Source organism: Coloeus monedula (genome assembly GCF_965178545.1).
Source record: "Coloeus monedula genome assembly, chromosome: 7".
Taxonomy (NCBI): Eukaryota; Metazoa; Chordata; class Aves; order Passeriformes; family Corvidae; genus Coloeus; species Coloeus monedula.
In genome coordinates, this window is record NC_138787.1 from 11756239 (window position 1) to 11772694 (window position 16456).

At 43.2% G+C, this 16456-nt stretch overlaps 1 protein-coding gene across 3 annotated transcripts in view; it reads right to left on the bottom strand.

Annotated features, from left to right (window-relative positions):
- SATB2 (SATB homeobox 2) overlaps positions 1-16456 on the bottom strand; it is a 130558-nt gene that overhangs the window by 12114 nt on the left and 101988 nt on the right. For all 3 annotated transcript variants that reach the window (XM_082284689.1, XM_082284688.1, XM_082284690.1), the window contains one exon: positions 12513-12710. In XM_082284689.1, coding sequence (XP_082140815.1) covers positions 12513-12710 — 198 coding nt within the window. The remainder of the gene's footprint in view (positions 1-12512; positions 12711-16456) is intronic.

The following is a 16456-nucleotide window of genomic DNA, read 5'->3' on the forward strand; positions in this document are numbered from 1 at the left end:
TTATTTGTCCCATCAAACTGTTTTAGGTCCTTACAGATGGCTATTTGGGGTTTCAAGAATACCCAACTCTACTGCTAATTTTTACAATGGGAGCAATTAGAAGTCAGGAGAACCTGACTGTTATGGTTAGTGAAAATAGCAGATTTGTGCTGATAAAACACTACTCAGCATGTTTTTTGGCTTTTGAGATGTAACCACCAATGCACTTAATAACAGGACTTGTGCAAACTATACTGTGTGAATCAAACACATAAAAGTATAAATATTCCTTTTTTTAGAAAGTAAGTCTTAAAAAGTGCATTATAATCAACTACCATGGTGAAAGCAAAATATCCAGTATTACCACACACGCAACTGGCATAATGTGCTTTATTATACCCTTAGCTTGAAACTGGGTAAATAAAAATCAAATGGCCAAAGTACAGTCTCCTGCACAGATTAGGTCACTGAAGACAGGATGCCTCAGAGAATTAGATCTGAAATCCTTTGTCTTCCTGATTAAGTTCTAGAAAAGGTGGGCACCTGCAGAAGACAGAGGGAGCTACATGGGCATCTCTCTCCCATACTGTTGAGCTCCATGTCTCACTACTCTGACCTGTACCTATTTCACAGACTTTGGATGCTGGTAGAAAATGACTTTATGGAAAGTCAACAGCACGTGCAGTTTATATTCACATTTTTTTGTTCATTTTTAACGAAATAGTTTAATGTAAGGCCAGAGAGGCAGTATTAGGACAAAGCAGAAGATGGCATTGTTAAGGCCCTGGGATCCATCCAGCTTTGCTCCTGGCTGCTGTGGGGAACTCCATGGACTGCTTTGTCCACAGCTGGCCACACACACACATAATCACAGGGGTAAAGCTCACATTTAACATAAGCCTGCAGCTTGTAGGTCTGTGTGCAAGGAGCCCCAGGCTTTTGCCAGAAATGCAGAACACCACTCTCTGCTTCAATAAGGTTAGGATTGTGTGGCATTTTTCAGTCAAAAATCTTTCGGTCAAAAATGTCGACTGAGTGACATCAAACTATTGCCTAAGTGAAGTCTCTGTTTGCCTGGGGCAGCAGAGGGGTGAATATTCTGACAAAGTTCAAGCAGTTGTTTAGGCATTTTTCATGAAACAGCATATTCTGGTTGCTTTTATTCAGAACAACTTTTGCTCTTCAAGTTCTTCCTATTTTCCTTCAAAGCATTATGTTGCTTGTTGCTCTAAACTGCCACAAACCTTTTTTTTTTATTATTTGAACTGAAAATAATAATTTAGAAAGGACCAACATATTTGTTTCTTTCAGTATTTCAGAAATGTCAGCAACCCCTTTAACTAAGCTCAAGCAGTTCTATAGCTCTAGGCTGTACCACCCAAGGAACAGCAACTCATAGCCATCTATCTACCCACCTACATTCTTCACCATCATATTTACAAAGGGTTGTACTGATGGGAGCTCTGAAAGTACAAAATGTAATGCAGTTTATAAAAGGAGATGGATGTGAATCTTTTCTATCTCAAAATCCAATAAAGGTTATGATTTTTATTGCATGTGGGAGTCCTCTGGTCAATGTAACACTGATTAGCAGCTTGGCCAGTAAGTCTGATAAAACCAGAAAGTACTTTCAAATATATTCTCGGCAGAGACACCTGGGAGCAAAGTGTGAGTGTTGCAGTTGATGGCCCCAGGGTCACACATGTACCTTGGGATTTCTTCACTGGTTCTGTTCTGTCTCGCCATGGTTTTGTTCCATTCTCTCCAGAAATTATTCCAAATCGCTCTTATCCTTGAATCTTCCCAAAAGGGGGGCATCATCTCAAAACCATTCCCCCTCACTTTTCCAACATGCATTCATGAAGCCAAAAGATTTACAACCTGCTTCAGGCAGGGGTCCAGACTGGACTTTAATGGATCCCAAACACAGCAACACAGCATTCTTACTCCTCCTCTCATTTAAACAAGGGAACACCACAAGTAACATTACCCCAAGTCAGCAGTGCTTCCCTGGTGCTAATCAGGCCATTAAAAAGGCATAAGCTGTTTGTTTGACACAGAGGGACAAAGAGAACCACAGAAATGAATCAAAACCAGGGAAAAATTAGAGATTAAAAGTGATAATACTCCTTCCAGCAAACCACAGTCTGAATGCATGATAAGTGGCTAAAAGACACAATCACTGCAAGATCTTGAGACAAAACGTGTCCTGACTGCATGAAATGTAAATTAAACTTGTTCTGGTACAGAAGTATTTCCTTCACATGGCAGTTACTCACTGCCATCGGGAAACCCAGACCCATTTGCTGCAAACGAGAGCTGCCACAGCTGACCCTCCCTGATCCTGCCTATGGAAAACACACACTCAGTCAACAGTTGGAGGGAAAGGAAGAAAAACCCAAATGCGGCAGACTTGCTAGAAGAGATATACATGGATGTTTCCTCCCCAAATAAGCAGATGGTTTCCAGTTAGTCAGGGTCAGGGACTGCCCGTGTGGTTTCCTGCCTGCTTGCCTTTGTAGCTTATCTAGGCCTCATCAAGATACAGAGTCCAAAAAAATTAGAACGGCTAAGTACAGGAATTAGGGAAACTAAATACAAATGAGCCCTGGTCTGCACTTGTGCAGAGGAGCAGGGGAATCTGTGCCCGCGGGTGGGATGGAGGCACCGGTGCCGACCCCTCTGCCGGGGCAGCCACGCTGGGCTGCGGCACCGCACATCTGCAGGGGCCGGGGCAGGTCTCGTTAATGCCGCGGTGCCTCTCTAGGCACCAAAGCCGAGCCTAACCCCATCCAAAACACCCTCGGCAACAGCCCAGCTGCTTTGAAAACACCCCTGACGTCAGTTTACAACCCTGCCTGCTTTAAGCGTGGTGCCGGTGCCCGGCGGCAGCCCAGCTCCACGGCGTATTCCCAGCCCCGCCGGCAGCCCAGCGCACGGCTACGAGATCTGCAAAGCTCCGGGCACACACTGGCTCTCGCAATGCTGTGCATGGCAGCAAAGCAAAACTCCACCAGGAATGTATGCACAAGCTGCCATATGGAAAGGGCATTGTCAAATTAAACCCTGAAACCCAGATGAGATCTGAGCGAAGGACAGTTTCACTTAAAGGAAATGTCTGAGGTCAACCAGCAATTAACTGAAAGGTTCTGATTGAATACGCTATTGACTGCGCTCACATCAGACAGCTTCCTGTTTATTATACCTTATGGGCTGTCTAGGTGCCAAGACATTAAGCTGTCAATAATCTATTAATACTAAACAGCTCCTCCCTCCTTACTCCCCCCTTGCAAATCCTCTTAGGCTAAGAAACTGCGCTAAAAAGATGGAAATTTTTGAAGTGAGATGGAAATGAGCTTTTTAGGGTATTTCTTTGCTTGGTTCCAGCTTAAAGTACAGCAACATTCATAAACAATATAACACGCAGTCTATAACTACATGGAAAAAACTGTGTTAAAAAAAATCAGCCATGATTGAGACCATATCCTGAAATCTGGCTTTCTTTTCCAAGCCATCTTTAAACAGTCTAAGTTAAATTTAATTAACAATTTACAACAAGGAGAGAGAAGTTATTTAAAGAGAGGCCTACAGGTCCTTAACAGTCAGTGTCTGGGAAACAGTTGTATATAAAAAAAAAGTTTTAATGAATTTAATAGAGAAAAGCACTTTAATTAAATGCTGTCAAAGAGGATTGTATTAATGACTGCACACAAAGGAATTTAAAGCAAGCCAAGTATATTTAGCAAATAGGAAGTAGGCTTTCAGAGGCTGCAACTATTTATGTTTCTGCCATTGCAATGCATCTAGGAGATCGTGTTGCCAATTGAAAGTAGTTATGTTATTAGATATGATTTTATTTATTATGGATTATTAAAATTTCAAATGCTGCAGGGAATACATTTATTTCACTTCTAAAATGAAAGAACGAAGATATTTCCTGCTTGTTCAGTAAGAGGAAAAATAGGAGAGGAAATAAATAATAAATCATAATAATAACTTAGCGCTTAACTAGTAAAGTGCTGTCCAGACAGATCTTTTTATAGGGCTTGTTGAGTCTTGAAATTTTAGTGTGTCTCTTTCTTTCTGCTGCAACTGGATGGATTCACAGTTGCTACCTCAGCTTCCCTCAACACAGCATAGAAAGAGGAGCCAGCTCTTACATCTTGTGGGTACAAGGGACTTCTGTGATACCCTGCACGGTTCAACTCTAAGAACTACCAAAATCCCAAGAAAAGAAATCCTCGTTGCCAAGCTTTTGCAAGGAAGACTGAGAATACCCAAGGTTTTCCAGACCTAACCATGAGACATAGCCACATATCACTCATAAAAACCCAGAACAACTATGGCTCTGCATTAAGACTTTTTGCACAATGTGCTCACCTTCCTCAATATCCATGTGATAGGACTTGCAGCAGGAAGGAAGGGGATCTTCACAACTCTCCCTTCCCACATGCCTTGGATGCAAGTGTGGCACATCAAATGGGCATGGCCCATAGTAAGTGCAAAATGTAGAGGTTCAAACCATAAATGTGAGGAAAAAGCAACTAGAAAATTCAAGGGTATCAACATTATTTTGGACTATAATGGCACAATAGTGTAAAACTAAATTTAGCCCCAACTGGAAATGGAGGAATGTTTCTTAACACAAATTTAAGGAGATGGCTGGGTCTGTAATATCCAGGATGTGTTCGTGATCTACCACATCCTTTTTGCCATATGTAATGGTAAGGTTAATAATGATTTTAGATGATTCAAACTTCCAAATGTTCCACCAGAGGCACCTTATATATGCTTGCCTTCCTTTGTTTCTGAACACCAAATCCTTTTTAAGTTAGGCACCACAATGGGAGTTAGTCCCAAACTGCTGGTTTTTAAATGTACTTATTTGTAGTTAAGATTTTCATCTTCTCATTTGCAACATGAGGAAGTGAGTAGAACTGGGGGAGAAGTCATTGGAAAGGAGGCACAAGGGGATACCAACTTCCTTTCACAATGTGAGTAGCATCATAAATGGTGAAGAGTTTAATTTTCTAAATACATTATCTGATTTTTGTTTAAGACTTTAATAAAAGTCATGTGTGATGTGTGTTGAGAATGTAGCCTTTGTTGTTCCACAGCTAGGGATCTTGCAAACAGCTTCGCTTTGTCTGTGCCAAGACATTTTGGAATATTCTTTGAAACACTGTAAGCATAGATGACTGTGAGAAAAAATATGTGCTACTGTACTTCTGGATACTTGATGCGTGAGAATAGTGCATACACACAAAAACACTTCCCCTTTCAATCTGCAATTCCTGTAAAAGTCCATACAAACATGGAACAACATACACAATGTACTGACCCTGAAAAAAACCCCATATATCTGCACATATTACAGTCTCTGGGTATTTCCAAGCATTCAGGGAACAAAAAAAAAAAAAAAAAAGAAAGAAAAAAAAAAAAAAAAAGAAAGAAAAAAAAATAAAAATAAAAAGAACACACCAAAGAATTTCCAAAAAAAGACTGTCCCTGGGCAAGGAGACTGACCATCTATGTCCTGCTGTGTCACAGCCTAACTCCCAGCACTGCCCAGAAGCTGCACCATTTCCCTGGAGGATGCCGTGCAACACAGGAGGAAGAGTAGCTCTCTTCTCTTTGAGGGCCAAGCGGTGCAAAGTGCTCTGGTAGCACTATACTCAGTGGTTTCCCTTCCCATGTTATTTTTACAATTGCCTATCTGCAGAAAAAGACCAGCTGCAATGATCCAGGGCTCTAACTTTATACTAAGATTTCTGTAGAGAGCCTGAGAATAAAATGTCGCATAGAGCCGATAGCCTATAAACATTTACACATCTCTGAAGCCTGATATCATAACTTAGGAACAAGTGTGGGGGATAGAGAGTAATTAGGGAGCATTAAAATTAAATTTAAAAGAGCAATATTTTTAACTGCAAAAATTTTCAAATGTAAATGGAACAGAGGCTCATCTAGTAGCTTTTCAGTCTTCAAGGTTTGCCTGCTGCTGGCAAACTTCAAAGGTTATGTGAATTTAAAGAGCTTTATTTAGTGATCTCGCTCTAAATGTTTGCTCATCCTCAACCTACTACGACTCCTTACAACACTGGCAGCTTAGCATTTATAACAGGGCCAGGACTGTAAGAAATGAGGGCTAAATCTGGTCAAAGAGTGTGTGAAAGGCAAAAGGGTGAGACAACAGGGGGCCAGAGCTACAGTGATGTCATTTGCTAAAACGACAACTTGTCAGAGCAACACCAACACAAACCACCAATCTGCTGCTTACTGCCAAGTCTCAGCAGCGCTAAATCTGCACATTCAGATTTTAAGGGAAGTTTCTGCCTGGAGCATCTTGCCATGGGAGCCAGGGCAGCCCAAGCAGAGCTGCTCTGGGGCAGCCTCACAGAAGATGTACCCTCAGAGTCATCGCTGTTGTAAGATGCTGCTGGAGAAAAGCACCAGCCATGTTCTCAGGGCTCCTTCATGGAAGAGTTCCACCTCATTCCTGCCCTGTCCTCAGCTGATCCTGGACCAAACGAAAGCTGTCTGGGAACAGGTGTCACTGAAGTGGCCTCATGGTTTCAGGTTCTGTACAAATATGAAAAGGATGTACTACTCTGACGAGACTAAACTCGCCACCATAGAAAAACTTGAAACTCCGCAGTTTACTTGATCTCCCATTTCTGGGGTTAAATGGAACAGTACTAAACCTAAACTAATTTCAGAACAGAGGCAGTTTGGCTTTAATTGCAAGTACACTCCCCACTATCATTCAAGGGGAATAACAGGCCTAACGTTAATAAAAATCAGCAGCATTTTCAGCCACATTAGATATCCACACTAAACAGAAACAGCTGAGATGGCGCAGTAGGCAGGTTTGGCTGTAGCAGGCACAGCTCAGCGGCTTTCCCTGCAATTGTGGTAACCATCAATCACAAGAAGATCTGTTGGACACTTCAGAGTCAAATATAAGGGGGTTGTTGTCTGATTTGTGCCTCTGTTGCCTTTGTCAAACTTGTGCAAGGCTCCTGAGCTACTGTAACCCATCAGAAAAATGGTGTGCACCAAGGGGATGGAAAACCAGAGCACGCAGCCGCAGCTGGTGTTTCAAAATGCAGCATCATTGGCTACAGGGCACAGGCACAGGAGAAGCATGAGAAAGCAGCTCAGAAGTGGAAGCCGCCTGAGATTTTGTTTTGCATGTACAACACGCCTTAAAGACAGTCCCTTTACCCCCACCCAACAGCAGTCACACGCACAATAGAGATAAATGCAGAGTGAGTGGAATTCACAATACATATTGCTTTCAGCTTTAACACCGCACAGAAACAGAAGTTACATAGTTTGAGACTTTTTTCAGTGGTTTTTAATAGTTTAGGCTGAAAGGAGATACTGAAATTGACTGTTGTCTAATTTTGGTAAGAGAAAGAATGAAACTCCAGGTAACTAAGGAAGACAGATATTCTCCACTCAAAAATTCACAGACCTTGTTCTGACACACATTTCCTTCTGTAATTCTAAATCAAAGAAAAAAAAATAATCTAAGTGCAACACTCCCAAATCAAAGCTCTGAGCATTTTGAGTGTACTGAACAACCTACGATACTAATTTCTCTTGAAGTCCATCTGAGCTTGTTGAGTACAAGTTGTGTCACCAATCTTGACCACCCCTGTCTGAGCAGACATCACATCCAGCCATGGATGAAAAGGGCTGGGGAGTCAAAAAGCAGTGGGTATCAATCTATGGTCTGTCTTTTGGGTGCAGAGAAATGATCAAAAAGCAAAACTATCATGGTGCAGCCATTAAGAATGAATCACAGGGCACAGCATCCCCACAAAAAATTTGTCTCAAAACAGTAAGGACCAGAGTCAGAGAGCTATCACGGTTTGGGAAAGCAGTTTTTGTCCAAGTTGCACTGACAACTCAGTCCTAATTTCCAGTATGCAAAAATCCCCTGGTGTAACTCACACAAACACAGCAAAACCTCACTGTGCACATCATCCTATAGATCATTAAGCACACCATGTTCCCCTATGGAATAACAGTTTTGCTTCACTCATCATCTATGATTGCCTAAGTGTTATTAATTAATATTATTTTAAAAGAAATTTTAAGTCTCACTGGTTTTTCCATCTGCGTGCTGTGCATTATGTGACCCATGAACTCCAAGACATTATTTAGAATCAAATATTTCATTAGGAAGTACTACTGTGGTGTTCATCCCCCTCTTTATTATTTCTAGAAAGAGAATATGAAATTAGTTTCATTGGACTGCCATCACCACTTGCCTTGACCCATTTTTATGAGGGCTCCATGTTCTCTTTTGTATTTCATTGTCATTTCTAAAATACTCGTTCCTTTCTATCCCTCACAAAATTACAAAATTAGTATTTCATTTACTTCTGTGGTATGTTATTTTCTGCATATTTGAAGAGAGATCACAATGTTTGCAGTGAACACACAATACAGAAGAGCTTTCCTAGAGCTTTTTACTATGCCTTCTTTCATTTAAATCATCTTCCTCCATGATTTATGATCTGAACTATTATATATTGACAGATTTGTCTAAATCAAAGCTTCTGAGAAATAAAAGGGTGGAGGGATGTCATTTTTTAAAAGTGACAAAAGTAACAGTGTATCAGAAAGCAATATTTGATTGCTTTTAAATAAGTTTGGACCAACCAGCTGAAGCAGATCTACCTGTAAACTTACAGAAAATGAGAGACAAGGTTTCCACGTTCTCTGAATAGAAGGTACTTTGCTGCAGTGGTGGCTCATTACTCCAGAGAACTGGCTTATCCACCCGGACACTCCAGAGACAACCGCCTGCTTCATGGTCTTCCCAATGGAGTCAGGTTTCTCTGCCCCAGCAATTAACAACGAATTAGCACTATATTAAAGTGTCAGGCAAGATGGTTACTCTCTGGAGTGGTCACCTTGGACACAGCAGACAAATAGTGGGAGAAGGGAGAGAAATTAGATTTACTGTGTCCCAGCATGTCTGTAACAAACACAGAATCCCTGGTTGGCAATGGGAAGCAGCTGTAGGCACTTGTCAGCATTAACACTCCAGAAAGGTCCGATGCCAGCAAACAGTCTGGGAATGGTGGGATTTAGCAAGGGATGGAAAGTAAGACAAGGAAACCTCACCTCTGCAGAGCAGGGAGCTAAATGAAGAAGCACGAGGACTGCTTGCTGCAAAGGGACTACTTTGCACACCATTAAGGGCCAGGCCAGGCAGATCCCACTCCTGGTGGTGGTGGTGGTGGAAGAGGATGAGAACAAGGCAAAAATGTAATAATACTTTCCAGGATACCCTCCCACCCTCCAGGAACCTGTGGCTCAGGCACTCTGTAATCCAGAGGTGATGTTGTTGTGGTACCCCAGCTAGCAACAACCTCACTGCTCTTCTTCTTAGCAGCACTTTGCTATTACACGACATTGCATGGAATGGAGGGAGAGCCTCTTAATGCACACCTCAATTTCATTAAAAACCAAATGAGAGGCTGTGGCAAGTTCACCCTGCATGCACAGCAGCATGTAGGACGCTCCATAACCAGCGTGTGAAGGAAAATCCACACTCCGACACGTCCATATGGTCACACCCAGTGCTGCCAGAGAACACAGCCATGTCACAGAGCTCCACAGGGCCCACATTTTATGACTGCTCAGCACAATAACAAATAAATCAAGTGTGCAGGGAGGAATTTTTTGAACACTGAGCTTCCACTATAGACATTATTCATTTCAGAAACAGTAAAATAATTGATTAAATGGATTAATATACGGCTGACAAGAAAAATCTAATGGAAGAGAGAAAAATAAAAATGTTTGTTTTTAAAACCCTGAACCTAAAGCTAAACAGTGAGGTGCAGGCTAGTAATATCAAACCAGTGAGGGCAAGAACCTCTCACAAAGGAAACAACAATCCCTTAAACATGAAGAACCAGCCTGTGTCCAGCTGATCTCCTACAGCACAACTGCCCCACGGAGCACACCCTGCCTTTTAGAAGACAGAAACCATACCCAGCCTTGGGGTAATTCCCTCACTGAAGCATCCCCAGCCCTGTAAGCAGCAACTGAACTACACAAAACCCATCACAATGATATCTTTGCCATTTCCAAGAAGCCATACTGAGGAAAAGGCTGCAATATATCCACTATCTTTTGCCTGGTCATGCCTCTTGTGATGATAGTCTGACAGGGGGACGTTCCCAGCCCAGAGAGGGTTTGGTCATGGTGGCTGGGAACTCTGGCAGCAGTGTGGGACAGCCACTGGCTGTTTTCAGGCTCTCCCACTCTCTCCGCTGGAGCAGCAGGAGACTCAAGCACCAGCCAGAAGTTACTATACACACACCTAAGCCATCAGAGCAAAGAGAAAGGTGGGCTAGGCAGAGAGAGAGAACAGAGGTAAGAGCCTGTGTAACTGTGTTACAGTTCTGCGCCTGCTGTTATTCACAGCACTGCTGCTTGTAGCTTCTTCAAAGGACTGTCATATCGCTATCAAGGCTGCAGGTAAGGGCTCGACTTACAGCACACTTCTCGCCAGCAAACCTGCAAAGCAAAGTAGGTCGGTGACTGCAGCTCTTGGATGTTTCCACCCCCTGCTAAAATGCAGCCAGGCACCATGGCAGGCATTCTGCACCCGCCACTGCTTTGAGAAAGAAATGAGAGTTGCTTTCCCACTTGACACTACAGGGGGAATTTCAGATAGGCAGAATGTAATTACTTGGCCTGGAGTTCAGCCAGAAGCGGGGCCCAAGACCCCTACCCTTATGTAAAGTGTCACAAAATCTCCAATGACTGCAAGTGTGAGGACCTCAGCTTTACATCTCTGGCTGCTGTCATTGATTCTTCATGGCTAATTACCTAATAGTGACCCTTGCAGCAAAGCCAAAAAACAAACCTTGCTTCTTGAAACAATTCAAGTCCCAGAGACCAAAAACTACACAAAAATTGCTTGGTCTTGGGTATCTTTTGACAGTAGGGAGCAGGTGGACAGCAAACCTCCTGTGCCTGGCACTGGTAGTGTGTCACTCAAAAACCTACTGGGGTTTTTGGATGGGCAAGCATAGCTTTAAAACGCAGCACCCCCAAAACACAAGCCTACTGTATCAACTGCATACCAGAGTCTCCAGAGTTTTGCTGTATGTAGTTGCCAGCTGGTTCCATTTATTTTTCTTCATTTTTCATATTTTGACTGTAATAAATAATTAATCCATGTCTTTGTAACTTGCTGACAAATACAAATGCACAGCATTCCAACACAGTGTAATGTGTCACTCACAAGAGCCAACCTGCAGAATGCAGAAAAGTGATGTGCAGAAGGCTTCAGAAAGTAGGCTAACCACCAAGGTCACTCACAAGATCCCTGGGAAACTTTTTCTGTCCCTTAGACGATATTCCCACTTGCTGTGGGCATCAGAGCTGGATTAATATGTTCAAGTCTACACAGGTCTAGTTGTCTTCCCACATGTTAGCTTGGCCCTTTACCTGTTTGTAGCTCTTTGCTTCCAAGATCCCATAAACTTTTTGGAACATGGAAGACAAAGCTTGCAAAGATGAATCACTTAGAGAGCTTCCCCTACTTTATCATTCTGAGAACCTGAACCCCAGGAAACAGATTTTTTTCTTGCAGGCAAAGACACAAAGGAAAGCAAGGAAGAAGTAGTTAGCAGAATAGACAAAGGGGACTGAACTAGGCAATAATTAATCTGAGTGAGACCTATGTGTTTCAGATGGGGCAGGACAACAAGACAGAGAAACCTTGCGCTTTTAGAAAAAGGTGACTAGATAGCTGGCAGCAGGGGTAGCAGCAGCACAAGAGCAATTACAAAGAATAGAGGCTGAATGCCAAGATTCACAGCAAGAGTAGCAAAGCAGTGCAATCCACCATCAAACAACAGGGAGAGTGAAGGTGGGAGGAGGAACTGCGAGATTATCAGAGAAATGTGCTGTACAAACAATCCCCAGAGCGGTCACACAATCCGGCATCAGGTGAGTGGTACCGAGTGCCAGGGGCTGAATCGGAGGGCTGAAGGGAAGGGCTGCTGTGGAGGGTGTTGCCTCAGCTTTTTAGACTGAAGAAATACCTCCTGAGCCTCTCTTGACCATCTGTAGATGTTTGGGTCTGTGACATGCATTACTAGTTACTAGGAATACACATTAGGCTCATTTTCTCTTCTGACTGAAGCTGGAACTGCAAAAAAGAGAAGTCTGTAGTATTTTCACTTTGTTTTCCCTACACATATTTCTAGCTACTTATTTCTCATTCTACTAATACCTAAGACAAGAGTAGAACAAGGGTGTACAAACCAAAAACTCATGCTAGTCACAAATGTATAGAGGAGCAAAACAAACCTAAGGAGGCTGTGAAATGAAGGACCATTCCTCAGAAAATGCTCACCATGGTCATTTCAGAAAGCACTTTGCAGTTTCAGTCAATACATAACAAGCCCATCTCCATGTTACACTCTTGAAACCCCCTGTTACCCAGTCCTCCCACACAGACACCCTGAGGAGGCAGAGGGTGCTCTGACCTGCACAGGCTCGGGTGTGAGCTGGACAACGTGCTGCATACGCTCACTGTGGTGATGTCTGGACTCCTCCTCATAGATCACATCCCTCTCATGCTGGGGAAGGTTCAGGAAGCGGCGAATGGTGCAGAGGTTCTCCCAAAGGGTGCGGTTTTCCGGGCTGGGGTTTTCTTTCCAGCGCAGCAGCTCACACAGCCAGCCCTGCAACGGTAGGGTCAGCACAGTCAATTCACCAAGCACCAAGGAACCAGATGTGAGCAGAAGGTCAGCTAGACTTAATGCTCTGTGCTGAAAAGTCTTTCTGGTCTCATCTCACACATAAACCCCCACCACCCCAAGCTGCCCTTTGATCTCAACAAATCCATGATATATTCTATTTCCTGCAAGCTGGAGAAACTGAAACAAGTAGCAGTGCTTAGCAGAAACCAGGAAGCACAGCATCTTGTCCCCTATCATATTTACACAGTGTTTAAAACATTCAAATATAGATATTTTTCCTACAGAAAAGCAAAGATGAAACAGAGATGTATCTTCACTTCCATTTCAGAGCCCCTTCATTTCTTCATCCAAGCAAGAGAAAAGGAGACATAACTCCTGAGACTTGCTGAAACAACCCTTACTGCAACCCGCAGCTGCAGAACCAGAAATTCAACACTACTCCAAATGTCTAGCATAATATACTATCAAGACTTCTGGTTTGCTGTCACTATGTTGCACTGACTCCCCCAGCTCTAAACCCCACTAAAATTTTACATCTTTAAATAATAAAATCTTAGAGAAGATGCAACCTTACAGAAAGGGAATCCTCTAGTATCTGGCACAAAAGCAGCAAACAGGGTCCTGCAGAAGTAACTAGAGATACCAAGATACTAGGCAGAGGTAATTCTAAACCCAACTACAGATCATAATAATAATAGATTTTATTTCTGCTGTCTTGTTTAAAGGTTAGTTTGAAATGCCTTTAAAAGGTTACAGCTATATGTAAGGAGCTGTAGGACCTCTCCACAGGGACCAACTGCTCAGACCTCTGAGGGGAAAGCACCAGCACTCCAGGAAGAGGAAACCACCTGAACCCCGAGGGCGAGGAGAGCCCAAGGGCAAGAGCTGCTCGGGTGAGGACAGCCCCGCGTGCGCAGAGCGCGACCCGGTGTTCCCAGCAGGTGAGCCAGGGATTGCGGCTGCTGCTGCTCCTGCCCGGCGTGGGGCACAGCCAGCCCTGTCCTGCCTGCCAGCAGCCAGCCCACTTGGGGCTGGGGACAGTGGCTCCCCTCCAGTGCCTGCACAGGAAATGCAATGCAAATGACAGAAGATGAGAAGATAATGCCGAGGATGCTGTCAACGCGCCTTACTGACTCCTGTCAAAATATTTTACCTAGTAGCTTTATAACCCATCATTTTCAAACTACAGCTCAGCATTCTGACACCATTTTGACAGGCACCTTACAATACCTAAAAGATAGCTTGATCGATGTTAAAAATGTTTGGTACAAGAAGTAGCCAAAACTGTGTTTTTCTGAACAGTGACCAGAGCAAGCTGAACAGCTGAGTTCATTACCAGCCCACAGGGGGGCTTTTTGGTATTGCTTTTTTGTGCAACAACTTGTAAGCCATTGACAACTTCTACCGTGCACTCTAAACCCCGTGTATAATATCATAAGCCGTTGTTTGCCTTACTCTCCACTGTGTCTTCTGCCTTCACCCCCCCCCCCCCAAAAAAGGCAAGATTTGATTATCTCCGCTGCATCAGCCAAGACAGCAACACCAGCTGTTCTCATTGTGCAGCCTCTTCCTCACGGCCTACATGTTAATAACCTGATCATTCCATTTTCTCCTTCAACTGCCGGCTGCAGCACAGCGAAGAGACAAAAACCCAGGCCCATCTGCAGCAGCTGTAGGCACTGAACTGTGAAGCCACCAGGGATTTATAAACTAATCTGTAACACAACACTGCCTTGTTTTTACAAGTGAGAGGCCACATTTGTGCAGACCTGATCTTTTCTTGCAATAAACTAGGAGGTCTGGAGGGTGGGGGGGCAAGGAAAAAACAAGGTATCTAATCATTTACTTAGGGAAAAAAACCTCTGTGTTATATTTTCAAAGTGTTTTGATTGGTATTTGGACAATCTCTCAGCCAGGTGAAGTCTGCATTTTAATGCGGTTTGGCCACATCCCTTACCCTCAGTTCTCCTCTTTCCACTGCTCAGAAATCTCCCCAAACTTTCTCTCTTTTAGAGAAAGATAGGAAGAAAATCTCCCAGCTCTGCAGTGTTTTCTCAGGGGTTCCTCCACACAAAGGAAATAATTTTTGAAACGGAAAATAAACCATCTGTAGAAAAAATCAGCTCCTGTTTCTCCCTGTTTTCAGTGATCTGAATAAGTCTTCAACCGAACTCTTTCAAAATGTTTCAAGCAGGTATGTTTAACACCTCCTGGGGGATGCTGCAGCATGCAGACCCATCGTGTAACAGAAAACAGAGAACAAGCCTTGCACCTGGTGGAGCTGGAGCCCATTGCTGGGCAGGTCTGTGGGAGGATGCTGTGCCTGGCCCTGGCAGAAACCAAGCACAGCTCGGCAGGGCCACATCCCCTTCCCAGGGCTGGATGGGGCAGCCCGATGGCGACTGCCGCACTTTGATTTATCTATCCCGTTATAATCAGGGCTCATTACAATCACTTAGAGCAACACTACAGGCCTCATTACAGACTAGGCACTCGTTGCCATTAGTCTTTAAGAAGGATAGCGCTCAATTTGCCTGGCAACATGCGAGGTCCTGACCTTGGAGCTATTAGGGAAAAGATTAGACTGCAGTGTGACCATGTGTGCAGACATGAGCAAACCAAATTAATTTCTGGCAAAGGGAGAACCAGGCAAGGACCCTGCCATCCTGAGGACACCTGAGAACTTCTCCATTCCCCAAAGGAGATAAGCTAATGGCACGTTTAAAGGAGCCTGGTTCTGAAGGTGAAGCACATCCATGGTATTTAGAGAGATATTAATCCAGTTTCCCCACAAAGTATTTGCTTGGCTGATCAGATTAAGGGATCTAGCCTTCAACAGCACACCCCCACCACAGCAGGCCCCAAGAAATCTGTGATACTTCACAGCCTCAGACATATTGCACCATGTGTACCCAGCTGCTACAATAATTAGCTTATGAATGTATCAGCTGGTTCTGTGATTTTTATAAATAATAACTAACCTACAGAGCAGAAAGATTTCCATGAGCCTAATATTAGCAAGAAATTGCAAGGTGCGCCTAACTGAATTGTCATTGTGCTAAATGCCCTGTCTTCTCTCACGTTGTGAGGGACTGGATCTCCCCCAACACCATTTATAAATATTTATTTTCACTATGTATTTGTGTCAGCTTTCTTCACAAGAGCCATTATTCGCTCACCCCCACACATACACACGCATACCCACTGCATGCATGTGTACACTTATCTGCATCAAGTCTGTCCTTTCACTAATCTTTTTCTATCCTTCCCTCTCTTTATTCAAGCATTCATTCAGGACCCTCTCTATCCATCTATGGGGCTGTTTATTAGGCAATAGCTTTGACTAATATGTGGGAAAACACAGCATGCTGCAGCTTACTCACACGTTCTTTACGGCTGCAAGTAACTCCCTTCCCCATGCACAGATGAAAAATCTGCATCGGCTTTTAAAAATTATTTATTTAAATAATCTTAGCACGCCATCCAAGAAAGTTTTGCAGTACCAGGCAAAAAAAAAAAAAAAAAAAAAAGTGTAAATGTCAAATAAAACAGTGACAGATGACAGTATTCTCTATTGAATAGCACCGTTTCTTCGTGCATGTTCAATGAGAACTCATGAATTATTAATATATAAATTCTCCTTTTACTGTTAAAAATCTCAACTTGGTGGTTTTTGGTTACAATTTTTTTATTTTCTTTTATTTATTTCTTTGGGGTCTGTGTATGTT